Raw genomic sequence first — 27,783 nt, 5'->3', positions numbered from 1 at the left:
TGGCTTATAGATGGCTGCCTTCTTGCTGTATATTCACATGGCCTTTCCTTGGTCCGTGCATGTGGGGCAGGGGAGGGAGGGTGGTATAGAACAGATTTGTCTCTTTTTTTTTACTATAAGGTTGCCAGTCTTACTGAGATAGTACTGCTCCCTTATGACCTCATTTAACCTTAATTATCTCCTAGAAGCCGTATTTTTAAATGTAGTCACTCGAGCATAAAGGCTTCAACATATGAGTTTTGGAGGGGTGCCGTTCAGTTCATAGCTTTCCACCCCTGGACCTTTTAACTTCATATTCTTTTTCCATGCAAAATGCTTTTATTCTCCCATAACAACCTCAAAAATCTTAACCTATCCCAAAATCAACTGTAAAGTCTAAAGTCCAAAATCTCTTCTAAATAGCATCTAAGCCACATATGGATAAGTCTCTAGATAAACCCTCCTGAGACAGAATTCTTCTCCAGGTGTGAACCTGTGAAACCATTCAAGTTATGTGCTTCCAAAAGATGATGGTAGGATAGACATTCCCCTTCCAAAAGGGAGAAACGGGAAAAAAGGAAGAAATGATGGATCCTGGGCAAGTCCAAAGCCTCACAAAGCAAATTCCGTCAGATCTGAATGCTCGAGGATAATGTTCTTGGGCTCAATGCTGTGCCTTACAGGCCCACCAAGGTGACAGCATCTAGATGGCTCTATGGGGTGACCTCATCGCTTTGGGTCTCTTCAAGAGCCCTGCCTATAAAGGTATCTTCAAGGGCAGCCCTTTCCCTGAAGCACTGGACAGGGTCATCACCCTGGCCCACTGAAGTCAGAGAGGTACTTAAAACCAGGAGGAAAAGCCGTCCCCCAGTCCTGTGGTGGGAGGGCAGCCTGGTGATCTCTAAATCATTTTTTGGGTCACTCTTACCTTTCATTGACTAATACAGTAGTCCTCCCTTATCAGAGATTTCCTTTTCCAAAAGCAGCCTGAATAGTAGCCTAACACTCCCTCACAATGCCTACGTCATTCACCTCACCTATTCTGTTTATGGAAGCATTGTATCATCTCACATCATTACAAGGAGGCTGAGTGCAATACAATAAAATCTTTTGAGAGAGAGACCATGTTCATACATTTTATATTACAGCATGTTGATATAACTGTTCTAACTTATTTTTAGTTATTGTTGCTAATCTCTTACTGTGCTAATTTGTAAACTTTATCATAGATATTTATGTGTGGGGAAAAAGCATAGTAGTTACAGGGCTCAGCACTAACTGTGGTTTCAGGCATCCACCGGGGGTCTTGGAATGTATTCCCCATGGATAAGGAAGGGACCACTGTAGCACATATTTGCTTATAGGTTCCAGGAGGTCCAACAGCTTTCCTTCATTCTGTGCATCTTTCTCTGTCCTCTTTAGTTCAAACTAGCAATGTCTTTGCTGATATAATCCCATCTCTATTTCTGGCTTCTGCTGAGATGTCTGATTAAGTCCATGAATTGCAACCGTGATCTCTTTCTTAAATGATTATTCAGCCACACCCTCCATGTTCTCTTTAAAACAAGCTTCTCATTTTTTGCACGGATAGGCTGAGAATTTTTCAAATCTTGTTCTTTTTTCTTTTTGCTTACCCATTCTTAATTCCTTCTTTAATTCATCTCTCTCCTTTTGCATTTTGCTATAAGCAATCAGGAGGAACCAAGCCACTTTTTCAACACTTTGCTCAGAAATCTTCTCAGCTAAATATCCAATTTCATTGCTCACAAATTCTGCCTTCCACAAAACACTAGAACATGACCACAGCTCAACCACTTTTCTTACCAGTTTATAACAAGGATTGCCTTTCCTCAAATAACCTTTTTTAAATAACGCTTTCCTCATTTTTGTCTGAGATCTCATGAGAGTTGCCGAGGTCTACGTTTCTGGCATGAACCTCAAAACTCTTCTAGCCTTTAGCCCATTACCTAGTGCCAAAGTCACTTTCATGTGTTGAGGCATTTGTTTCAGCAGCATCCCCACTCCTTGGTACCAAAATCTGTGTTAGTGTGCTCAGGCTTCCATCACAAAATATCGCCTGCGTGGCTACAAACAGAAATGTATTCCTTGCAGTTCTGGAGGCTGTATTCAAGATCAGAATGTCAGCATGGTTCGTTTCTGGTTTACAGATGGCTGCCTTCTCGCTGTGTGCTCACGTGACTCTCCTTGGTGCATGCATGTGGAGAAAGATTTCTCTGTTTCTTGAGCCCACCATTCCTAGTGCAGCGGGGTCCCACCCGTATAACTTCTTTTGACTGTAGTCACCTTCTAATAGCTCTATCTCCAAATACAGTCTGGGGATTAGGGCTTCAACATAGGAGTTTTGAGAAGACAGAGTTCAGTGCCCAGCACCCTCCTTTTCAATCAAATTTGTTAGAGTATAGATTGAAAATATAAAAGAGACAAGGTTAAAGTATCTGTTACTTTCAGAAGAGTGGAAAATTATTGGAGAGGCTTAGCCATTTTGAAACTGTTGAGAAGGATCTGGAAATTACAGTTAAGTGACATATAAGTGTCTCATGTAATGAAACTAAATGCCAAAATTGCATTTGCATTACAGTATAAAATTCTGTATTATTAAATAACTTTCCAGTTTTAGTCAGTTGTTCACTGATTTCAAGCAAGAAATGATTAGATGCTATTATAATAAAACCTTATTTATAGAAATATTTGAAATACATTTTTTAGTCACATTAAACTTGGACTTACTACTTGACTATGTTATGACTGCATTTTTTTTTTTAATCCTGTAGTGGTCATTAAAACTATATATTTAGGTTAGAATTCAGAAATTTACCAACATGTGTGGCTTGAACAGCAGTGATTCTACAGCAAGCATGTTATACCATGCCAATCTTACTTGGAAACATTTTTCTCTTAAAATAATTTTTGAAGAAAATACGAAATGCTTTGTAAAATGATAATTGCCTATTTGTTTAGAAGTTTTAAGAAAGTTAAAACCATTTATTTGGAATAAACACTAAAAAATTAAGAAAGGTAGAACAAAGAATAGCTGCCTTTTTTAAGGATGAAGAATAAATTGAAATTGTGTTCATAAAAGGTAAGTGCCCTATGCTTTCCCTAGAAAAATGCTTGCAAACTATAAATTTTATGCTTCTTTTTATACCCAGTTTTAATTTGCTTTGAAATTTGGTTATATTTCATTTTTCCTATATTATTGCTTCCTTGAATCATGGAATGGGATTTTTATTCATTCATAAACTTATAGGACACTGTGTTCTATAGATGTTTTTTATAATTTAGGATCATAAAATCAATGCTGTATATTTTTTAAAGTATGATATTTTATATACCAGAAAAACTAAGAATTTTTTTATGTTAGGAAAAAGGGTCATTTGATTCAACAACTTTCTCTTTAATTTGAACAGGTGAGATTCACTTCACTGGGATTAGGATCAGCACTGACCACCCTTGAAACTGGCTGTGTGGCCTTGGCAAACAGTTGTCAGAACATTTCTGGGGGGCTCTGGGGAACTGTGGTGAACATTCTTCTGGACCAGTCTGAATGTAGTATGGTGCGCCGGGAGGTATGTCTGTTTTTTTTTTTAGCACTCTCTCTCCTTTTTTCCTTAGAAATTCTTTGTGATAGTGTCCATAAGCGATGCGTGACTCCCGATCAACATGGTGGACTGACCACTGACCATTTTCTCTTCCACCTGTGACAAAACCCAAACAAAATGACAGTAGAGGACTTAAAAGGTGTTACTTCACAGTAAAAACTGGAGTTCTTCCTTCCGATAAGATCAAATCAGAATATACTACGTTTTAATGTGAACTCTTTTATTTTATTATGCATTGAAAAGTAGTTCACAGGAAAAAATTACTTTTATGTTATCTCAGCATTTACGGGTCTCCTATTTATGAAGCTTTAATATGGATAAGAGGCTGTCAAAATACCTTTCTTTGTTGTATTTATCATGTTATAACATGAGAGGGAAAAATAAACCCTATTTTAAGTCTTTCTAAATAGTTTGTTTTTTTATTGCTGCTTTTATTAAAGTAATGATTCATGTAAGTAGTTTTAAAACAATAATCAAATTGTACTTAGAGGCTTATGAAAAAAAAAACAGCAGTTCCTGAGTCCACCATTAGACAGTCCCCAGTTCCAAGCTCAAAAGGCTAGTTTTCTTGCCATTTGACTTCATGTTTTTAAGTGGTAATGTTTATATTTACAGCTTCTTCTTGATTTATCAACTTTAAAGCTTTTCTATCACTTCTAGTTACCATGGTTTTGAAATGCCAGTTTCTGAGACCGCCCTGTTAATCCTGTCATTCTCCCATTATGGTTATATCATCTTTCATTAAGTAGACAATCAGTGCTCCTATTTGTATGATTATTTAATTTGATCATCTGCAGGATCCAGTCAGTCAAGTTGGACATTTGTGGTTTGTATTTCTAGTTGGCAAGTTTTTATTGAAAAGAGTCTGTATAAAAGAAGGGAGAAAGAGCAGGGAGAGGGGTGTGTGTGTAATTTTAAAGGGGACAGTAGAAACCTCAAAAGTATATGTTGTAAATGCTCCCAGAAGAGTTTATATTATACAAATCATTTTGTAATAAAGCTGAATTCTGAAATAGGAAAATATATATTTTCTGATGAAATAATTTCACATACTGTTAGGTCATTACCTACCAAGGTCATCACCTAACAAGAAATACAGTTTGACAGTTCTCATAATGACCTCTCAGCATGTGCAGTTAACCAGAGATAAGTCTTTTGCTATACATTACAGTATATTGGTTATTTCAGAGATGACAACAAGATGGCAGTATTGACTTTTTTTTTTTTTTTTAATTTTCAGGCTGCATTTATTCTTCAGAATCTCCTTGTAATTCCAATGCCTACAGAAATTATAAAGGATTATACTTGGCAGGTGGGTGATTTTAAATAATTATCAACCTAGTAGATATTTCAAATTAATTGGTGATAAATTTCAGCATAAGTAGTATATTTCATTTCTGATGAAACCATATACAATGTACTATATATTCTCTTAAAACAGAATATAGAGTTTTTCTTATGCTGACCATACTTAAAAATTCTCCTCTGTAGTGTTCAAAATAATATTAAATGTTAATAGTTGACATGATGTTTACTATATTTTAGACACTCTTCTAGAAATGTAAAACATGGTAACTTGTATAATTGTTTGAGTTGTGAGCTGTTACTATCCTCGTTTTTTAAGTTTAGGAACTTTTGAACGGAGAGTTTGAATAATTTGCCCTAAATCACACAGCTAGTGAGTGGTGCACCTTTGCTTTGAGTCTAGGTAGTCTCTTACTCACTTCACTGTATGACTTTTCTATTTAGTAATGATAAACAAGTTTGTAGCTATGTGTTGATATTAACAACACAATTCTTATCTTATTTGTTAATTACTTCCCTGTATTATTATAATAAGGGATCTAATTTGTGATGTTAAGCAGTTTATTGTAAATCTCTTGCATGTTTGGCATGTTTTGTGCGTGTAAGTATGTTGTAACTTACTTAAAAGATAGAATTTCCTGAAGCTGTGAAAATTGGCTCTGTGTTTTTGAATGAATGCTTTACTGTATATCATTAGATAAGGTAATGCATTAAAGGGTCCCATTGCCTGTAACAAATATACCTTGGTTAATAAACAACCACATAACCCCATTCTCCTTGTATTTCTATTTTACCTGATTCTTCTAGACCTCTACATTTAAAATAACGACAATGTCCACCATGTGCTGGCTGTTCCTTACGGTAGTCTTATTTCTTGTATAAATTGCTCTGTTTAGGAAGAGTAAGCTCACAATGTTGGTAGATTGATTAAAACACAACAATAACAACTTCATAGTCATAAAAGACATTGAATATTGAAATAAGAGTTTTAATTATAGTGATGTGTATAAATGTTTTTAAGAAGAGTGTTAATACAAATAACCTTGTTAGTTTAATTGTGTCTTTAACTTGTGAATTCCTTTATCTTTCTGAAGAGTAAGTTAAAATATCTGTCTTTTCTTGATGATGGGGAGGGTGGTGAAAGAAGAGACACACACACAAATCTTATGGTTAAAGGGAAACTTAGAATATGTTTTGACCATATCTTTTTCGTTGGCTGTTAGATTTATGTTTGCTGTCTTTTATTTTTCTCTTTCTTATTGCCTGTTTTAAAATCTTAACTTTATTATCATTTCCCAGAAAACAGAAATATTTATAAACTAACGATGGGATTGTTTGCAAATTTTAAACCAATCCTCATTGCTTGATATTTGCTATTAGATATTCCAGGAAAAGTAGTAAGTGACAATGCAAAGTATTGAGGAAAAATGCAAAGAGAAAAAATTATGTAATAACAGATTCTTTTCAGCCTCCTGGTGGCAGTTCGTGTGTGTGTGTGTGTGTGTGTGTGTGTGTGTGTGTGTGTGTTTTCCTCGTCAGGATTAATTCAGTGGGAAGTAATGTGGCAAATTTTGCCTTAGATATTGATGGACCTTTTCATTTTATCTGGCTTAGTGATAGGTATAAAAAATAATTGCAAACATAACTACTTGGACCACCTTATTTCATATATTTTAACACCTGTTATTTTACATGATATGTAAATTGAAAAATACTGCTTTTATTGTGTTTTTGGCTCAAGTACATGATTTCTTGGTTAAAGCTGATCATTTCATAGAAACATTTTAAATGAAATGGCCCCTCAAGAGAGATATCAGCTTTGTGCCTTCAGTGGATGTTTAGGCAGCAAAGGCTTGGAACATTTTTGTCCTAGGTCAGGCTACTGTAAGTGTGTAAGGACAGAAGCAGAGTGGAAGGAGATGGTAGCATCTGAGACCCATTCATTTCCTTGAGAGGAGAAATGGATCTTTTTTAAAGAAATTGTTTGATAAGTCAGTGTCTCCTTCTTCTTCCCCTATTTTCCTACAGGGGCCCTGTGTCCATGATGAGGACTCTGGCCTGTCACTCATTGGAAAACCTGCCCTTCAGGCTCTTTTATATCATTGCCATTTTTATGAACATTTGAATCAGATGGTAAAACATTGTTACCTAGGGCGGTGTATGTTTGATTTGAATTTTTCTGCTTTTGATAGAAATTCAGAAGGCAGTGATTTAAATGGTAAGTACAATATCTTTATATTTTTATTTTTATAATATTTAACTTTTAAAAACTGGTAAAAATACATATATTTGTTTAAAAAATTTGAAAAATGAAGAAAAGTATGCAGGGAAAACATTCATTTCCATTTCACCACCCAGATAGATATATTTTCTTCCAGTCTTCTTTTTCTGTATAGCTTTCTTTGTTTTATGTAATTATGTTAATATCTATGTACATGTTTGTATTTCCTTCTTTCATTAAATATTGCCAAGCATTTTTCTATGTTATAAATTCTTGATAGAAATCATTTTTGACATCTTATTAATGTTTCATAAGTTATGCCCATCAGTACAGTTTTATAGTTTCTTTTTTTAAAAAAATTTATTTATTATACTTTAAGTTCTGGGGTACATGTGCAGATTGTGCAGGTTTGTTACATAGGTATACACGTGCCATGGTGGTAGTTTGCTGCATCCATTGCCCTGTCATCTACATTAGATACTTCTCCTGATGCTATCCCACCCCAATCCTCCCACCCCCTGTTACTCCTCCCCTTTACCCCCATCCCCTAGGCCCCGGTGTGTGATGTTTCCCTCCCTGTGTCCATGTGTTCTCATTGTTCAACACCCACTTATGAGTGAGAACATGTGGTGTTTGGTTTTCTGTTCTTGTGTCAGTTTGCTGAGAATGATGGTTTCCAGATTCATCCATGTCCCTTCAAAGGACATGAACTCATCATTTTTTATGGCTGCATAGTATTCCCTGGTGTATATGTACCACAATCTCTTTAACCAGTCCATCACTGATGGGCATTTGGGTTGGTTCCAAGCCTTTGCTATTGTGAATAGTGCTGCAATAAACATACATGTGCATGTGCCTTTATAGTAGGATTATTTATAATCCTTTGGGTATATATCCAGTGGGATTGCTGGGTCAAATGGTATTTCTACTTCTAGATCCTTGAGGAATAACCACACTGTCTTCCACAATGGTTGAATTAATCCACACACCCACCAACAGTGTAAAAGTGTCCCTATTTCTCCACATTTTCTCTAGCATCTGTTGTCTCCTGATTTTTTTTAATGATCACCATTCTAACTGGCGTGAGAGGTGGTATCAATGTAGTTTTGATTTGCATTTCTCTAATGACCATTGATGCTGAGCTTTTTTTCATATGTTTGTTGGCCACATAAATGTCTTCTTTTGAAAAGTGTCTGTTCATATCCTTTGCTCACTTTTAGATGGGGGTTTTCTTTCTTATAAATTTGTGTAAGTTCTTCATAGATGCTGGATATTAGCCCTTTGTCAGATGGGTAGATTACAGAAATATTTTCCCATTCTGTTGGTTGCCAGTTCACTCTATTGATAGTTTCTTTTGCTGTACAGATGCTCTTAAGTTTAATTAGATCCCATTTGTCTATTTTGGCTTTTGTTGCCATTGCTTTTGGTGTTTGAATCATGAAGTCCTTGCCCATGCCTGTGTCCTGAATGGTATTGCCTAGGTTTTCTTCTAGAATTTTTAGGGTTTTAGGTCTCATGTTTAAATCTTTAATCCATCTGGAGTTAATTTTTGTATTAGGTATAAGGAAGGCATGAAGTTTTAGCTTTCTGCATATGGCTGGCCAGTTTTCCCAACATCATTTATTAAATAGGGAATCCTTTCCTCATTGCTTGTTTTTGTCAGGTTTGTCAAGGATCACATGGTTGTAGTTATGTGGCGTTCTTTCCGAGGCCTCTGTTATGTTCCATTGGTCTATATCCCTGTCTTGGTACCAGTACCATGCTGTTTTGAGTATAGTAGCCTTATAATATAGTTTGAAGTCAGGTAGTGTGATGCCTCCAGCTTTGTTTTTCTTTTTTTTTTTTTTTTTGCTTAGGATTGTCTTGGCTATGCGGACACTTTGGTTCCATATGAAGTTTAAGGTGGATTTTTCAATTCTGTGAAGAAAGTAATTGGTAGCTTGATGGGGATAGCATTGAATCTATACTTTGGGCAGTGTGGCCATTTTCATGATATTGATTCTTCCTAACCATGAGTATGGAATGTTTTTCCATTTGTTTGTGTCCTCTCTTATTTCCTTGAGCATTGGTTTGTAGTTCTTGAAGAGGTCCTTCACATCCCTTGTTAGTTGTATTCCTAGGTATTTTATTCTCTTTGTAGCAATTTTGAATGGGAGTTCACTCATGATTTGGCTTTCTGTGTGTCTGTTATTGGTGTGTAGGAATGCTTGTGATTTTTGCACACTGATTTTGTATTTTGAGACTTTGCTGAAATTGCTTATCAGCTTAGGGAGATTTTGGGCTGAGACGTTGGGGATTTTTAACTACACAGTCATGTCATCTGCAAACAGGGATACTTTGATGTCCTCTCTTCCTATTCAAATATCCTTCATTTCTTTATCTTACCTGATTGTCCTTGCCAGAACTTCCAATACTATGTTGAACAGGAGTGGTGAGAGAGGGCATCCTTATCTTGTGCCAGTTTTCAAAGGGAATGTTTCCAACTTTTGCCCATTCAGTATGATATTGGCTGTGGGTTTGTCATAAATAGTTCTTATTATTTTGAGATATGTTCCATCAATACCAAGTTATGTTATGCCTATCAGTACAGTTTTATAGTTTCTTTCTCTATTAATGTCTTAAACTTTTTTTGAGCTTTCATTTCTAGGTAATGTAAATTTTTTCATCCTTCTTGTGAATGAGACCTTTTCCCACTACATTTTGTAATTTATTTTGCCCATGTATCAAAAGCTGTTTATTGGCTGGGCGCTGTGGCTCACGCCTGTAATCCCAGCACTTTGGGAGGCCGAGGCAGGTGGATCACGAAATCAGGAGATCGAGACCATCCTGGTCAACATGGTGAAACCCCGTTTCTACTAAAAATACAAAAAATTAGCTGGGCACGGTGGTGTGTGCCTGTAATCCCAGCTACTCAGGAGGCTGAGGCAGGAGAATTGCCTGAACCCAGGAGGTGGAGGTTGCGGTGAGCCGAGATCGCTCCATTGCACTTCAGCCTGGGTAACAAGAGTGAAACACCGTCTCAAAAAAAAAAAGCAAGCTGTTTATTTTAGTATGTTTCTCATTTGTCACAGTATTTTCCTGAAACCTGTTTATTCCTTTTGTTTGTAGGTTCTCTTAGATTTGCTGAGTATAAGATCTGAGCACATAAAAATAATAAAATACATTTCATAATAAATAGTAATTTAATACTGTAAATAGCTTGTATTTGTAAATTCATTTTAAAGTAATTTTTTAGAATCTTGCCATAGATTGAAACTTACAGAAAAGGTTCAAGAATAGTAGAAGAAAATTCTCAAATGTTAACATTTTACTATATTTACTTTCTGCTTCATGTGTGTATATGTGTATAAACGGAAATGTGTGATCTCTCTGTATCCTTTCTGAGCCATTTAAGAGTAAATTGAAGACATGAATTTCCTTTATCCCAAATTATTGAGTGTGAATTTATGATTTACTTTTCTGTTACATCTTGGAGGAATCAAGAAAATGACATCTGATGAAGTTTTGAACATTTTAAATAATTATCCCTATTAGAAAAGTGACTGACTTAATCGTGCAAATTTCTCTGGATCTGTTACTCAGAGCATGGCTCAAGCTAACAGCATTGGCATCTTCTGTGAACTTGTTAGAAATGCACATTCAGGGCTTCCACTCTGACCTGGGGTATTGGAACCTCTGGGGTTGGGGCTGCAGCAACTGCTTTAGCAAGCGCTCAGTGATTCTTATGCACACACAAACAACAAACAACTTTTACATTTGTTTTTTTAAAAATGGTCTATCTCAGAAGCTAAATCCATATACATTTTTTTTTTCTTTAGTTTTGAATTGGTTTCCCATAATGAGTAGTCTTTTTTTTGAGACGGAGTTTCGCTCTTGTTACGCAGGCTGGAGTGCAATGGCGCGATCTCGGTTCACCACAACCTCCGCCCCCTGAGTTCAGGCAATTCTCCTGCCTCAGCCTCCTGAGTAGCTGGGATTACAGGCACGCGCCACTGTGCCCAGCTAATTTTTTGTAATTTTTAGTAGAGACGGGGTTTCACCATGTTGACCAGGATGGTCTCCATCTCTTGACCTCGTGATCCACCCGCCTCAGCCTCCCAAATTTTAGTTAATTGTTACAGTTCCCAGGAGGGTTAACAGTTTTCTCTTTGTTGCAGGTTTAGATGACTCATTCAAGTTTTGGAGGCCTCCATCTAGGATATCCAGTGAGGATCCAGATCCAAGTTCTCTCTCCACCTCAGAAACAACGGTACTTGCAAAGAATGCATAAGCGCTTCATTTTGAATCTGAAAAAATTTGAATTTGCATGGTGCGAAAGATAAGAATACAAAGTGTAAGGTTATAACAACTATGATTTATTTGACATGCTGTCTGCAGAATTTTGCTAAATTATTGTATATAACCTGCACATCAGCCATACATTATAGATACTTATTTTGCTTTTCTGTGAGTGCAAGCCACTCTGAAGTAAAGTAACTGTGATCATTAGTGCTGTAGGTAGCAGAATTGGAGTTTGAACAAGGGTGTGCCTTGCAACAGTATAGCTACACTGAATATCCCTTTAGTTGAGAATTTTCAACCTCTCTTTCCTCTCCTTTTTGATAGTACAAAAGTGTGAAAATGTGTTTATCATTAGTATTAGAAGAGAACAGGTTGCATATGATTAAAAATGCGTGATTACCCTGAGATCGTGCTTAAGGCAGGGCAATGTGAAGAACATTCAAATGTTCCAATGTGGTGCTGACAACTTGAACACGCTTCTAAATACTTGCATTACATAGAAGTTTATCTGGAGTACCTGAAATTTATATATGCCTGTCTGCATGCCTTCTTTCCTTCCTTTCATTCATTCATTAGTTGCTTTTTTCTGCAGAAAAGTTTGAAACACTAAGTATTTATGAGTAATGATTGATGCTAGCTTTTCAGTTATTTATAAACATACAGAATCATTTATTCTCAACTGGATAGCATTACCTTTAATTTTAAAGAGTTTTTGGAATAATTACTATGTTATAGAACATATTAGGAAGACGAGGGTTTGATGAATCTGTTTCCAGGAACAAAAATAATATGAGAACAATAATTGTTATATAGATATGATAATGTAAAGGTTATGTTTAGTCAGTCTCTTAGCTTCCTAAGAGACTGATACCTTTTGCTACAGTTTTAAGTCTTTTTTCCCTAGATTCAAGGGAAGTATTTATGTTTAGTGCTACATCCAACCTTCATGTGGAAAACTAAGATGATTACCCGAGTTCCACTAGATGTCATGCTTTCCTTTCCAACGTGGAGATAGTGTGTACCTTTGTCTCAACAAGAGTAATAATATAAATGCCGAAGTGAAATGCATTAATTGGTTATTTAGTTCCAGAAGGACAACATGAATGTGTGCTTAAAAGTAAATTTTCTTAGGTTAACCTATTTGTCAGAAGCCTGTAGACTAGCCTAGAAACCTTTGTACATACTTCAGTTATTTGCTTTTAGTAGGTATTCAGTAAATAGTGATTGTTCTAATTAACTTTGAGTTATCGTAGCTATTTTGTGGTGAGCACTCAAGTTGTATTTATCCTATACAAGAAAACATGTCTACTTTTTACTTTCTTTTTTGGGGGGTTCCAAACAATTTTTAGAATGGGTGACTTTTATTTACAAAAATAGTCTTAGTATCCTAATTCTGCTAGTTGTCGTATTTTCTTTACCATACCCACAATGATCTATGCCAGGAATACTTTCAACTAAAGGTGCCAGTGCTTAGACCAAGTCATACTTTCTCATTTTTAGAAAATGTTTAAGTTACAAAATAAGGTATAAGTCGAGTGGATCTATATCTTATTAATCAGCTTATCCGCTTTTTTATATCTTCGTTTTATCTCAGAATTGAGAAAAAAACGCAATCTTTTATTGGTTGATTGGCTGGTTTTTCTGTTTTGTCTTTCCAAGGAAAACATCATCTTTTGATCTGGGTCTAATCATCCAGCATGCTCCTCCTGGGTCACTATCCGTTTTGTGCTGTTAATGCCAAGTTAGGGACTTTCGTGCTGTTATCTAATGAATATTAGTTCAGTTGTTTGGCAAGCTTTGTAAGGATTGTTGGGTCCTGTATGTTTTATAAAGTACAGATAGAGTAAGCAGAGTGTCACTGTTAGATTGGGGGCATCGGCCTTATAAATGCTTCCTCAGGAATGGCCTCTATCAACTCAGTATTCTCTTTCTCTAGGGTAGGAGGATTCAGCCATTAGGTGTTTTTCCTCTTGAAATCGCATTTATACTTCTGAGAGGTATCCAAGATGGACAGGTCTCTTACATACCTGTGTGCAGTAACAGTTTTATGACCAAAATTTGGTCTTTCCTGTTGTTCCTGAGTAGAACATGTCTGTATTATTATTTTTTTTAACAGTTGTCAAAATAGAATATGTGGGAGATGTAATTTTTTTCTTTTTGAGCCTTTCTTTGTGAAATATGTGATACTTTCAAACTTTCAGAGCACAGATTTAATGAATGCTGATTTTAGTTTTTCTTAACATTGAAAGAGAATTTTTATACTTCATAGTCTTAAAAAAACTGGGCCGGGCACAGTGGCTCATGCCTGTAATCCCAGCACTTTGAGAGGCCAAAGTGGGCAGATCACGAGGTCAAGAGATCGAGACCATCCTGTTCAACATGGTGAAACCCCATCTCTGTTAAAAATACAAAAATTAACTGGGTGCAGTGGTGCACGCCTGTAGTCTCAGCTACTCGGCAGGCTGAGGCAGGAGAATCACTTGAACCTGGGAGGCGGAGGTTGCAGTTAATTGAGATTGCGCCACTGCACTCCAGCGCCTGGCGACAGAGCAAGACTCTGTCTCAAAGAAACAAAAACAAACAAAAAAACCCTGAAAAGCATTGTTATTATCTTGCAAAAGGGGAAATTTGGGTATGGAGTGAAGTCCCACTCCTAGCATAGTAGATGGTAGAACATTCTTTTGAGTCCAGAAGTGTGTTTGCCCCTTCCTTCACTCTAAGGCCAGATGTGATTGATCCCATAAAAGATGTTATAGTCAAGGGGCAGTGAGATTTCTTTAGAAGAAATGATGAAATGAGAAGTGATTTTGTGTAGGACATGGCAATTTAAATGGGCTTTAAAATATTATCCCCTTCTCTTTTATACACATGGACACATTTGCAAGGGGCTGAAAAGATTCAAATATTCCTTAGGATTCAGTGACCACTTAAATGATAAAAGTCTGCATGAGAAGGTAAAGTATAATTAGAAAGTAACTGAATATAAAGTTGTGTGGTACTGAAGGCATTAACATTCAGAAAATGCAAGAGGTTGTTTGGAGTAGAATGTGGGAGGGAAAGCTAAAGTTTGGTGACCTGACTGATCAGATAGGAGTTAGTTAAGAAAACTGAGTCAGCTTTTGGATTTGAAGAGGTAAGATATAATAGCTATAAAGATAAAGATAAAAGGGTATTTCAGCAGCATGGAATGGCATGAAACATTACAACTGATATGAGCAAAATAGCATTGGCACTCGTTTGATGGTAGTTAAAATTGTTTTATAGAATGAAGAGTAGCCAGAGGACAGTTTTAGCAGTGATGGATCCAAGGGGCTTTTTAAAATAAAGATAGTTTTGACATAGGCATCACTGTTAGGACATATACAGACTTCCAGTGTGGTGACCCCAGGAAAGCTTGAGGAGGTGGCAGTTTGTGTGGTGGTGGAGAGAGAAAGAAAATGATATACTCTGTTTAAATAAATTTCAGCCACCTGTGGATTACCGAGAGTCTAACAACCTTATGTATTTAGTTAGGAGGAAAATACAAGTGAGACAAGCTCTTGGGAATTTGTACTCTTAAATTTCACAGAGGACGGCACAGGGACTGTGACTATGTTGTGGTGATGATCTGTCCCTTTAAGCGGTCTTTTCCTTAGATGTGCAAGAGTTGTCTATCATCTTCTGCTCATTTCCTTCAGAGGAATTTTCTGAACTTTCTTTTTTTAAGTATATTTTACACATCCATTTGAATTATGAATCTATTAGTTACAGTGATTTAAACTTCTTGTTATAATTTGGTTAGAATTAATGATTACAAATTGAGAAGCATGCCAAAGCTTTTCTTCTCTTGGGCATATAGAGAAAAGTATTATTTCTTAAAATGAAAACATGGAACTTAGAATCTCATAGAAAACCTTCACATCTTATAATTTCCCATGTTTTAAAAGCATGGCTATATTTGTACTTTATTTTTTTCACACTACAATCCTTATTTTCTCCCTTTATACCTTTTTAAAATCAAACTTTTTTTGGCACCAGTACTGCTTTTGAGGGAAGTTGATGAAACTGTTACAAGATCATTTTGACAAATAAAATATTCAAGTTCTGAATTAACTTTCAAAAAGTGAAATCACTTTTTTCTGTAAGGCAGATACAAAGAAAATCATTTTTGAACATTGCTGCATTTTGGCTTATATGACAAATTGTCTGGTTTTTGTGTTCCAATTCTACTTGGATATGGCAAATGGCTACTATTTTCAGGGATTTCAAAGGGACTTTCTTAATTTTAGCTGCTTATCTTACACTGAAGCATAATTTAGAAACCGTCTTTAGTTACCAAATCTGCTTACAAACGCATTGAAGACTTTTTTTCTTTTTATAAGCAAGATTTGAGTCAATTTTATTTTTATTCTCCCTTAGCTTTGAGCTATAAATGACAAATAAAATTGTATATATTTAAGGTATACAATGAGATTATTTTATATATGTATATGTGGTGAAATGATTACCACAGTCAAATTAATTAACCTTAGAGTTAACCTTTTTTGTGTGTGTGGTAAGAACACTTAAAGTCTACTCTCTTAAGACATTTCAAGTAGACTGTGCACTATTATTAACCATATTCACCACGCTGCACATTAGATTCCCAGGACTTACCCATCTTATCTGAAAGTTTTCACTCTTTGACCAAACATCTCCCCCTTTCCCCAACTCCTATCGGCTCTCAACATCCATTACACAATCTGAGTCTGTTTTAGGACAGTATCTTTAAAAGTAGCATCAACCTGCTCTAAAAAGCTTGTATTGTCTTCTGTAATATCTGCAAAGTGATAAGGCTAGAAATATATTCAAATTCAGGTTTCATTTTGTCTTATCAAGGGAATATAAATTGAAGATCTTAGGATATGTTATGTGGTAGACGTGAAAACAAGGGAAAAGTCTAGACCATGATTTTGCGCTTAGCCCATTTTAGTGAATTGAGCAAGTGATAGATGTAAGAATTAGACTCTCGCTGTTGTAAGAGGACAACCCTAGGCATCCCACTTGGGGCTTCCTACTTACTGTGAGGTAGAGAGCAGCATGAAGCTTGACAGGAAGGGATGACTTAGGCTGGCTCAGTTTTACTCTTAAACAAAGCCAACTCCCCCTCCTTCAGCATTCCCTCCTCTGTCTGGGATGGGACAGAGGTCTTAGTCTAGCTGAAGTTTCATGGGGACACGGGGATCACGGAGAAAGAAGCCGCTCCTTTCAAACGAGGCCAGCCACCTTTCTCAAGAGGTACATCTGATGACATACTCTGATTTTAATGCATTTATGCTGTCATTCATGAATGCAGTCCTGGACTGAGAATCCTGATTAGTCTCAACTTCAACAAATCCCTTAACTTGTGGTCCTTTTCTCTAAATGAGGACCTGGACTAGATCAGGCTTTTTCTACCTATAGCTTTGTAGGCTCATACTGCACCTTGTAGTAGCTAGTACTTGAATGCCAAAATTGTCTAGTTATTACTTGGATTTCAAGGTGAAAAGTAACATTTTTCATATCAGTGTACATTATCAAATATAACCAAATATTATATTGGAGATTATTTCTAAACAAGCAAGGATTTGAGCACAGAAATGGAGCAATTTTTTGTTTTTACTTATTAAAATAGCAATATGTTAATTTAGCAAATTTAAAAAATAGAGAGAGGCTAGTAGAAATATAAATCATCCATAATCAAGTTTAAAGCACCATTTAAGGCAATCTTTGTGTTTCTCCAACCACATGGCGTAAGTTATAATACAACTATCAGGTTCTTTTTAAAAGGATCTTTTCTAAACTTGTGTATCCCTTCTGTGGACTATACTAGGGAAAATCGCATCCTTATTAATGCCCGACCTTTGTTCACAAATCACAACTTAGCTTTCTTCTAATGAGCCAGGTATTTATTGGCCCTTATAAGCTTTCTTTCCGCACACTGATCTTGAAACTGCAAACCAGGTACATACTTCTATTTATATCACTAATAAGGCCTTCTTGAGTCTTTGTCAGCTGAAGGAATGTTCAGTGAAATGATAAAGGATTTCAGCATCATTATCTCCTTAACTTTTCTTATACAACCAAGAGTTGTGGCAGGAGCCAGATAGATTAGCTTCTACATAGTTCGTGGTATCAGTCTTGGCATATGATTTTCTTCACGGAACTATAAATGTTGTCTTGATATCTGTTGATGGGAACATTTTTTCACATTCATCCCATTGCCAATTGTAGCTGAATATATTTTTTAAATTAAACAAGCTTTTGGTTATTTTACCTAGTATCTGGATCTAATATTATATAAAATAAGGCATTTAATGTTTGTTATGTTTGACTTATTTAGACTGAATTTTTTTCTGGATTTAGCTTTTAGGTCATTTTATATGCTTAGCTTACATTTTTTAGTGGCAGCTTCCTCACTTATTTCTTGGTATCATGACTGTTACATTTACTTAATGTGGTGAAAGAGTCTGGAGTGGTACTTTATAACTTCTGTTGATCGCTTATGTTGTGTTGCATGCACTGATATGGGGGCTACCCAGATATGGGCACTTCATGTTATTTCACAGAAGAGAAATTGATGGTTAAGAAAAGAGTTATCTGATTTCACCATGTAAAGTGTTTTTCACCTAAGAGGTGCAAAACACATCGCTTTGTGCTTTTTCAGTCTTAGAAGGTCGGTCTGCGCATTATAAACCTGTCGATGAAATTGTATTTGCTTTCCACAGATTTTTCTGTTATGTTAAATGTTGTATTCTGAAGCAGTGTCAGCATATTGGCACAACTTTTTAATGTTCTTCCTTGATATGAGATGAGGTGGAGAAAAATCTTTTAATACTTCTGATTTTTTAGGCATTATTAAAATTTATGTGTGCCATTTGGAACATTAAAAAATATCTTTGTTATGAATCAAGAAATACAAAATATCACAATGAAAATATAGTTAAAGTGGTATATTTTAGCCTTTCTAACATTTGAGCAATGAGGGAATTGACCTTATGGGAACCTTAAACTCCTAAATGAACCTCAAGTTAAAACTTTGCTCCTTTGAGTCACTGATTTATGTAAACAATGATAATTCCTTTAAGAAGAAGTAGAAAATGCTGTTTATAAAAACTACCGTAACTCCTAAGATATGAATGTTTTCTAGTTATCTTAACCAGTATAATTTTTTTATAAACCTTCTTGTTTAAGGATATCTTGTGTATATGTTGCTTGTGTTTCATTTTCCATACTGTCACCTTAATAGGTAAAATACTTTACTGATTCCTAGGTGGCACCTTCGTCGGAGAGTGCTGAATTTCAGCCACTTGTGCAGTCAACAACACTTCTACCTGAAGCCTCCCATGACCAGTTTGTGGCTCAAGGTATCCTTTAAAAGCGAAGACATTCTATCTTCAAAAAGAAAAGTGACAAGTTGGTCCAGACAGATATTTTGAAAGTAAATGTCTAAAGAACATAATTTTAGTGAAATAAGTGATAGACCATTATGAAATAAATTTAGAATAAATATATCAGAAATTAACAAAACAAATGCTCTTAACTAATAAATGGAATTTGGCTAGCAAATAAATAGTCTGATTCCCATATGGCTCCTTATTAGACTCTCATAGGTATTTGGCATTAGAATTTGGGATCTGATGGGTATAACTTTATCTTTTTCCCTTATTTTGAGAAAACACTTTACTACAAGTAATCCACTTTGAAAGTAAAGAGATTCTGTTCTTTTCTAAGGCTGCGCTTCCATTTAAAAGCATATAAAATGTATTCAGTCTTTATTAGAAATACACAATATACAACTTGGGACTTATTTTTGTTAATGGCAATATATAAACTTTACTCCTGGTACTGGGAACTGCTTCCAACACTGCTGTGCTTCAAATTTTATATATTTTGAAGATTACAGCTTAGCTTTTTGTTTTGTTTTGTTTTGTTTTAATTCTAGAGAGTATATAAGTATTATTCAATAGCATTAAATTCCTGACCTGAAAAAATATACTACCTACAAAGAAAGTAATTTTAAACACTGGCATACATATTTGTATATGTAGAGAAAATGCTTTCTGAAATCTTTAGAAAAACTTGCTGAATTAAAACTTTGAATTTTCATTACAATATTGTTACCAATAATTTCCTAAACAGTGTTCCATTTTGGTTTTTAGTGATTCATGTTCACGATATCTAAAAATATTTAACTGTAGGAAATACTCATTTGATCTTCTTTTTTTTTTAAAGCATCAGTGTTTTAATACCATGAAATATAAGTACAAAACACTGTATACTTTTTAACTACATGGAGATGAACTAATACATTTATATTTTTATCAGAATCTGTACCACCCAGCACTGGCCAACGTACAAGCAGCTTTCCACAGGGATTTTTTTTTACTATTCCTATAAGGTTTTCTCATGAGTGAAAAAGCTCACAACTCTGTTCAGCCATTGCAGATTTACATTTATCTTAATATTCCTGTTCAAGATGCTTTGGAGAACTGCTAAGAACTGCAAAATCACCTTAGCCAAGAGTTTCAAATGAGTAACTGTATTTCATATTGGCCAAGATCTCCCTTATGCTGGCACTGCAAAGACATGATGTACTTATCTAAGGTTAAAAAAAAAATGTTGTCTTAATAGCCCTCTTACTGTGTAACAAGGCAAATCACCATTTCCTGACATGTCCAAAATGTCATAGTAGTTATTTGTTAAGCAGTAAGTCATGAAACCCCTTTTATAGAAGACAATAGCAATGGAGGATCACTAAATCCTACATATACCAAATAACAGCAAGTTTACAAATACTCCCAATATCTGTCTTCTCGACTTCTAAAACGGTTTAACCACATCAAGCGAGAGTCACATTGGCCAATAAGAAAGGGAAAAAGTAAACCGTGCTAGTGTCTGGCATTCAGCTTCCATAGCATGTCTCACAGTTTTTGGCCTTTTCAGCTAAGAGTTTTCTTATGACAAAAATAATGATTAAAATAGCATTAGCTTTGCTGAGAAATGTGAAAATAAAAACACAAAGTCAAAAATATTTGAAACTGATTTTGTTTTTATAAATAAATAAAATGGTGTTCATCTCTTCTTAAAATTCTTGCTGGTAAAACAGCAAAGATTCAAAGTTATGTCAACCTGTAAGGATAAAGGAGTATTTGAGAAAACAAGTTTGGAAAATGAACCACATTTTTAATTGCCAGCATTATGCTTTATTCTTCTTGGTAGAATCATCCCTGTTTCTTCTTTGTACATCCCAATTATATACCCTGGCCACTGACTTCTGTGGTAGTAAATTGATCTTGAAGAAAGTCAAGGTCTTCCTCAAGGGAATCAAGATTTTTTGTGGCAGTTGATAAATTCTTTTCCAACAATGCCTGAGCTTCACCAATATCATATTCAAGCATTACATTAGCCCCCAACCACAGACACACTTTATCTTTGGGAAGAACTGAAGCTTTGCAGTACAGGTTATCTGCCAGTGACAATCTGGTCTCCAGTGAGTTGGTGGACTCTTTTCTTCTGCATGTATTTTAGAATTTCCAAAGTCTGTTTAATTTCAGGTATCTGACCTTTTAGCCTTCTTCACTTTTGAGCAAGGTCGAGTTCCATAAACTTACACTTCTGGTACTGTTCATCCAGCTTCTTTAGTACTGTATCTGCAGTCTCATTCCCAGGCTGTTTCATGAAGGAATCTACGTCTTCCACAAACAAGGCCTCAGGAATTCCCAGGTGGAGCCGTCGCCCATTCCCTGTGACCATTTCTCCTTTGTCACAACCATCCTTAGCAGCCGCCATCTTGAGGATGCTAGTGCATGACTGCCTCTCATTTGATCTTCTGAAGATCAAAAGGGGCCGGGCGCGGTAGCTCACGCCTGTAATCCCAGCACTTTGGGAGACCGAGGCGGGCGGATCACTAGGTCAAGAGATCGAGACCATCCTGGCCATGGTGAAACCCCATCTCTACTAAAAATACAAAAATTAGCTGGGCGTGGTGGCACGTGCCTGTAGTCCCAGCTACTCAGGACGCTGAGGCAGAAGAATTGCTTGAACCCTGGAGGTGGAGGTTGTGGTGAGCTGAGATTGCACCACTGCACTCCAGCCTGGCAACAGAGCAAGATTCCGTCTCAAAAAAAAAAAAAGAACAAAAGGAGCAAAGTCAGATTGTTTAAATGGCCGAGGACATAGGGCATGAAGTGAAATTCGATCATGAATTTCATGAACATTTATCTCTAAAATCATGTTGCCTTACTCTTATTTTTAACAGCTTTATTGAGCTATAGTTCACGTAGCATATAATTCACTTGTTTAAAGTGTTTAATTTATTGGCTTTAAGTATATTAAGAGTTGTGCAACCATCACCACAATCAATTTTAGGATATTTTCATTATCCCGCAAAAACTTTGTACCTGTCAGCAGTCACTCCCTGTCTACCCCATCCTTGGCACCCTGTGAAATCACTAATCCACGTTCCCTCTTTATAGATTTGCCTGTTTTGGACATTTTATATAAGTGGAATCATATAACATGTGGTCTTGTGTGACTGGCATCTTTCACTTAGCGTGCTGTTTTCAAGGTTCATCCATGTTCTAGCGTGTATCAGAACTTCATTTATTTATTGACAAATAATATTCAACTGTATGAATATATTACATTTACCCATCATCACTTGACATAGGCATTTGTGTGGATATATAGGCTTTTTCTTTTTTGTTTGGATTACTCTTGATTTTAAATTTGTTTCATTTTCAAGTATTATGTTTTTTTTCTTTTTTTGAGACAGAGTCTTACTCTGTTGCCCAGGCTGGAGTGCAGTGGCATGATCTCAACTCACTGTAGCCTCTGCCTCCTGGCTTCAAGTGATTCTCGTGCCTCAGCCTCCTGAGTAGCTGGGATTACAGAGGTGTGCCACCCCATCTGGCTAAATTTTGTATTGTTAGTAGAGATGAGGTTTCACAATGTCACCCAAGCTAGTCTCCTACCCCTGACCTCAGGTGATCCACCTGCTTTGGCCTCTCAAAGTGCTGGGATTACAACATAAGCCACCATGCCCAGCCACAAGTATTATGCTTTAAATGCATATTTATGCAGTTTTACTGGTTGCCAATCATTTCACTACATATATATATGACCATATATATATATATATGTAGAAGAAAGAATACCCACAGAAAGGGGAGGTGTGAAGAGAGGATTCATCTCCTCACAATTACCTTGTGATGTATGACACTATCAGGTATATTCCCTTTTTCCTAAACCTGGAAATAAGAGATCAGAGCCTCAAATGTCTGCCTTAGTTTTACAAAATAAGTAGCCAGAAAATTGAAAAAATTATAACAATTTTCTGAACTAGCTCTTTTTGCAGAAAAATTCAAAAAAGGTTTCTATATGCTTGCTCTCAAAATGCTGAAGACATGTAATACATATTTTATGAATACTGAAAGATTACCCCTGAAATAATTTGAACAGTTTTTATTATAATTACCTAAATTTAATTTTTTTTTCATTTTTATTTCCAAACATTTATTATTATTTTTAAAGAGACAGGGTCTAGGTCTGTCACCAGGCTGGAGTGCAGTGGCATGAGCATAGCTCATTGCAGTCTTGAATGCCTGGGCTCAAGTAATCCTCCTGCCTCAGCCTCCCAAGTGGCTGGGATTACAGGCATAATATTTGAGGGGAAAATAACACAAACCCTCATGTAAAAGTAAGCAGAATACATGAAAAGATACTTCATAAAGGCCCTAAAAGTAGCCTTTATCTTTGGATAAATATTATACAAATTAATACTACCCGAGGATACTGTTTATTAAATTGCCAACAATTAAGTATTGGCAGTACATTCTGTTGGTAAGGCAAGGCTGTGGAAAATGAGCACTTTCATTCATTGTTAGAATGCAAATTAGTATAATTCTTTTGGAAGAAAATTTGGCAATAGATAACAAAACTATGTATTTACCTTTGACCAAACAATTCCACTTCTAGGAATTCTCTTTTATTTATCTCCAACAGTATAAAAATACATATGTACTTGATAATTTAGTAAGTATTGTTTGTAATTGTAAAATATTGGAGACAATATAAATGCCTCTAATTAGAAGGGTAGTTTTTAAATAAATATATAACAATATATAGGTAATGATAAATGTATAACAAAATTATTTATAAATACAATTTATTTTTAAAATAATAATGGAGAGCTATAGCTATTAAAAAGAAAAGGGGGTGCTGGGCACAGCAGCTCACACCTATAATCTTAGAACTTTGGGAGGCTGAGGTGGGAGGGTTGCTTCAGGCCATGAGTTTGAGTTCAGCCTGGGCAATATAGTGAGACTGTGTCTCTACAAAATATAAAACACACTTGGCTGGGCATGATGGCACACCTGTGGTCTCAGCTACTCAGGAGGCTGAGGTGGGAGGATCACTTGAGCCCAGGCTTTGAGGCTTCACTGAGCCTTGATTCCATCACTAGACTCTAGCCTCCAGCCTAGGGAACAGAGTAAGACCCTTTCTCAAAAAAAAAAAAAAAAAAAGAGAGAGAGAGAGAAAAGGGAGGGTATCTTCAAACAGATATGAAACAAATTTTAGGAAATATTGTCAAGTGAAGAAAGACGCACCATGATAAAGAGTATAGTTTATGATATTTGCAGTTTCCTACTTTTTGCAAATGAAAGAAGGGAAAATTTAAAATGAATGTATCTGTGTAGAAAGAAAACAGGAAGGAACAGCTGGACATGAATGAGATTAATTATGAGGATGGGTAGAAGTTAGGTAGGAAATAAGAGAGGATGGGAACAGTGTGAATGCAGTTGAGGGGTGGGGATAGTGACACTTCTCTGCATGTATCTTGTATAGTTTGGCTTTTATAACCATGTATGTTTTACTTGCTGAAAAGAAAAATAAAATCAACAAAACTGGGGAAAAATAACATGGAATACAAACAAATTAATCCAGCTACATTTCACGTGAATAGCACTGAAGTGAGAAAGGAACTAATCCTAGTAACTCTCAGACATATTTTTAGGGCTTCAGTCCCCAGACTAATGGCAAAAAGAACTGTAACCAAGCACTGAACTCTGGTTACTAGTTTTATTTTTTGCAGTATTACTAGTTAGAAATTCTGAAACTACTTAGTGTGTTCGTAAGTCAAGACAAATAAGTAAATATATTGTAGATAATGAAAACCAGATTTTTTACTTTCACATAAGGGAAATTATAAATATGGAAGGAGGAAGGTGTTTAATGTTGGATTATATTCAGAGTGTTGAAGTATATTTGGAGCTTTCTGTATGAATCAGTGATTTTGTTTTTTAAGAGATAGAGTCTCACTCTGTCGTCCAAGTGGAGTGCAGTGCTGTGATCATAGTTCACTGCAGTTGTGACCTCCTGGGCTCAAGTGATCCTTCTACCTCAGCCCCTGAGTAGCTAGCATTACAGGAATGTGCCACCATGCCTGCTTAATTTTTAAATTTTTGTAGAGATAAGTTTCTCTATATTGCTCAGTCTGATCTTGAACTCCTTGCCTAAAGCTATCCTCCTGCCCCAGCCTCCCAAAGTCCTGAAATTACAGGCAAATTAATGATTTCTATTCATAGATATAATATATGCTTATGTACTCAAGGGTACATATGTGCATGCATATATATAAATACACACGTTTTCTAGCCTAGAACCAATGAGACACTAATAGCAATGTATACATTTAGTACCCAAGTCTTGCTCTCCAAACTCCATTCTTTGTTTTAGGGAATCTTGGAACAAATAACCAATTTTAGAGCTTGGGTAGGGAAGAAGAAGATATACCTGGAACATCTTGCTGTGCCAGAAAGTAAGGGAACGCGCAAAGGTTAATAAAAATATTAACTGATGTAGGGTGCAGGTATCTTATTCTAAAGTCTAAAAGTATTTTGGAGAAAAGGGAGCTCTCGTGCAGTGGGAAAGTAGATTTGCACAACCGCTGTGAAGAACAGTACGCAGGTTCCTCAAAAACTAAAAACAAAGCCTACCTCATGATCCAGCGGTCCAGCTACTGAGTGTGTATTCAAAAGAAAAAAAGTATATCGAAGAGATAGCTGCACTCCCATGTTGATTGCAACACCTTTCATGATAGCCAAGATGTAGAACTAAGTTCCGTCAGCAAATGAATGGATGAAAAACATGAAACATATATATGCCCAGTGGAATATAACTCAGAGAAAGCAATGAAATCCTGTCATTTGCAACAACATGGATGGAACTGGAGGCCATGTGTTAAGTGAAATAAGCCAGGCACAGAAAGACAAATATTGCAACTCATGTTTGGGAACCAAAAAAAAAAAAAAAAAGTTGCACTCAATAAGATAGAGTAGAAGTAGGGTTACCAGAGGCTGAAAAGCGGAGAGCCAGAGAAAGAGGGAATGGTTAGTGGATACAAAATACAGTTAGGAATGAGGTCTCGTGTTCAGTAGCACAACAGGGTAACTATAGTTAACAATAATTTGTTGTATACTTCAAAATAACTTAGAGAGTAGAGTTGGAATGTTCCCAGCACAAAGAAATGATAAATGTTTCAGGTGATGGGTGTCCTAGTTACCTTGATTTGATCATTGCACATAGTGTGCCTCTATCAAATGATCATGTGTACAATGATTATATAATTAAAAATTTTTTAAACAAGATTTTACTCCTCAAAAAATCTAAAGATAACTTGAATTTGGACACACTTCTGGCCCCTCGAGTTTTAGAAAAATGATTGTAAATCGTCTATTTGTTCCTCCATGTCTGAATGCTTGGGGTGTGCGGTCCCCAACTCTCCATTATCGTTTTCAGGACCTTTCTTCTAATTATAAGAACTTGTGAGTAGTGTACATAGTTGTAAGGTGAATAAAATAGTAATTCTTTTGTTTATTTTCAATAATAGGTCACCAGGAAAGTACATCACCACGGCCACCTCAAGATTCATCTCTTTCTGCTCCCCTGCCCAAACTGTGTGTTTTTGTTACTCCATCTCTTCTTTCAGCAATGTGCAGCCTCTTGGACAACCTCTTGATGACTGCTCCCAGAGACACTGCAAAGGCTGTTCGACAAGCTCATCTCATCGAACTTCTTTGTAGGTGAGAGATAAATACTCCTAGGGAGGCATGCTAGTAGAGATAAATTTACATAAGCTATATTCGTGACTTGATACGAGATTTCATGTGACCTGGGAATACAGCTTTATTTCTTTTTTAGCCTCATTCAACTCTAGGATTTTTGCTTTTGCCAGAATTGTCTGGATAGTTTTTATTTTACATCTATTAAAGCACTTGTATTGGTTTGTTATCTTAACTAAGGCCAAAGAAAAACTCCTGCCTTCTAAAATTCATGGCTTCTAAACCTCATTTATCCTCCAGCACACTTAAGGAATATGGTGCTATCCCCTGTTCTCAGTTTTGTGAGGGAGTTTGGAATTCGTCTTTTTAGTGGTCGTGTCAGAATAATGTCCCTGGGTTGAAAAATTATTGGTTAAATTCTTTTGGAGTTATTTTGTTATGGGAAATTAAACTTTTCATCAGAAAGTATTCTGATAAAATTTAGGGAAATTACATTCGAAGAAAAATTCTTTGAATTTTTATTACTTATTGGATATTAATCAGTCTGTGACATAGTTTTTCTGCATTTCTAATAAAGCAGAGTCGAAAAGGACTAGATATTCAGGCGACCTAAGGTCTAATTATAGTTCATTCACTCCGTAGCTTGCAGCCTTGGGAAACTACTTTAATCCCTACTGTGTCATTCACACCTATTTAATGGGGTTAGTGTGAGAATGAAAAGTGATGGTATCTAGGACACCCCCTTATCTATTAGTAAGTATCACTTCTCTTTTTTTCTGGTGTACAGTTTATTGTAGCCAACCATACCCGCCTCCTTTTGACCACATGCTCATTTGCATTTCTTTGCCTCTCTGTCTCTACCTTTAAATATTCACTATCTGGAATGTCTTCCGTCTCTGCCAAATCTTAGTGCCTTCTCCTTTTGGGATATTAAAAAAACTCTAAAAAATATAAACTCTGGAAGTAGCTGGTTTCACCTTATTCAGTTGTAATTATTCCTTTACCATGTATAATATGCAATGGGGTATGAATTTGTTCTGGCTTTAATATTTATTGCTCATTTTTCTACTGTGCCTACTTGGATTGGAAAAGTAACTGCTAGTCAGTCGGCTTTCCTTCTTGGATGCTCCTCCTGTCTGAAGATAACCAAAATAGAGCTCTAGGGATAGGATATTCTTTGCCTCTTAGAAGTCAGCTAAGAGTTTGATGTCAGCATTAAAAGACCTTTTATGGAAAAGGCTTATCATATTTCCATACCTGTTTTTCATTTTTGACTTAAAAATATTCCTACTTGTTTTACTTTATTTTGTTTTTT

The 27,783-nt window shown here is 36.0% G+C and overlaps 1 protein-coding gene and 1 pseudogene across 8 annotated transcripts in view; one reads left to right on the top strand and one right to left on the bottom strand.

Annotated features, from left to right (window-relative positions):
• RTTN (rotatin) overlaps positions 1-27,783 on the top strand; it is a 180,895-nt gene that overhangs the window by 97,305 nt on the left and 55,807 nt on the right. For 6 of the 8 annotated variants that reach the window (XM_078346992.1, XM_035271328.3, XM_054244299.2 and 3 more), the window contains 7 exons: positions 3,408-3,566; positions 4,840-4,911; positions 5,712-5,765; positions 6,933-7,122; positions 11,283-11,374; positions 18,677-18,770; positions 26,297-26,489. In XM_078346992.1, coding sequence (XP_078203118.1) covers positions 3,408-3,566; positions 4,840-4,911; positions 5,712-5,765; positions 6,933-7,122; positions 11,283-11,374; positions 18,677-18,770; positions 26,297-26,489 — 854 coding nt within the window. The remainder of the gene's footprint in view (positions 1-3,407; positions 3,567-4,839; positions 4,912-5,711; positions 5,766-6,932; positions 7,123-11,282; positions 11,375-18,676; positions 18,771-26,296; positions 26,490-27,783) is intronic. The other 2 variants (XM_035271327.3, XM_078346995.1) reach the window with 1 other exon arrangement.
• Positions 20,603-21,318, bottom strand: LOC118146928 (prefoldin subunit 3 pseudogene; annotated as a pseudogene).

The sequence above is a fragment of the Callithrix jacchus genome, chromosome 13 (genome assembly GCF_049354715.1).
Source record: "Callithrix jacchus isolate 240 chromosome 13, calJac240_pri, whole genome shotgun sequence".
NCBI classification, from domain to species: Eukaryota; Metazoa; Chordata; class Mammalia; order Primates; family Cebidae; genus Callithrix; species Callithrix jacchus.
The sequence above is the reverse complement of the archived record's forward strand: the minus strand, read 5'-3'. Positions and strand labels throughout refer to the sequence as shown.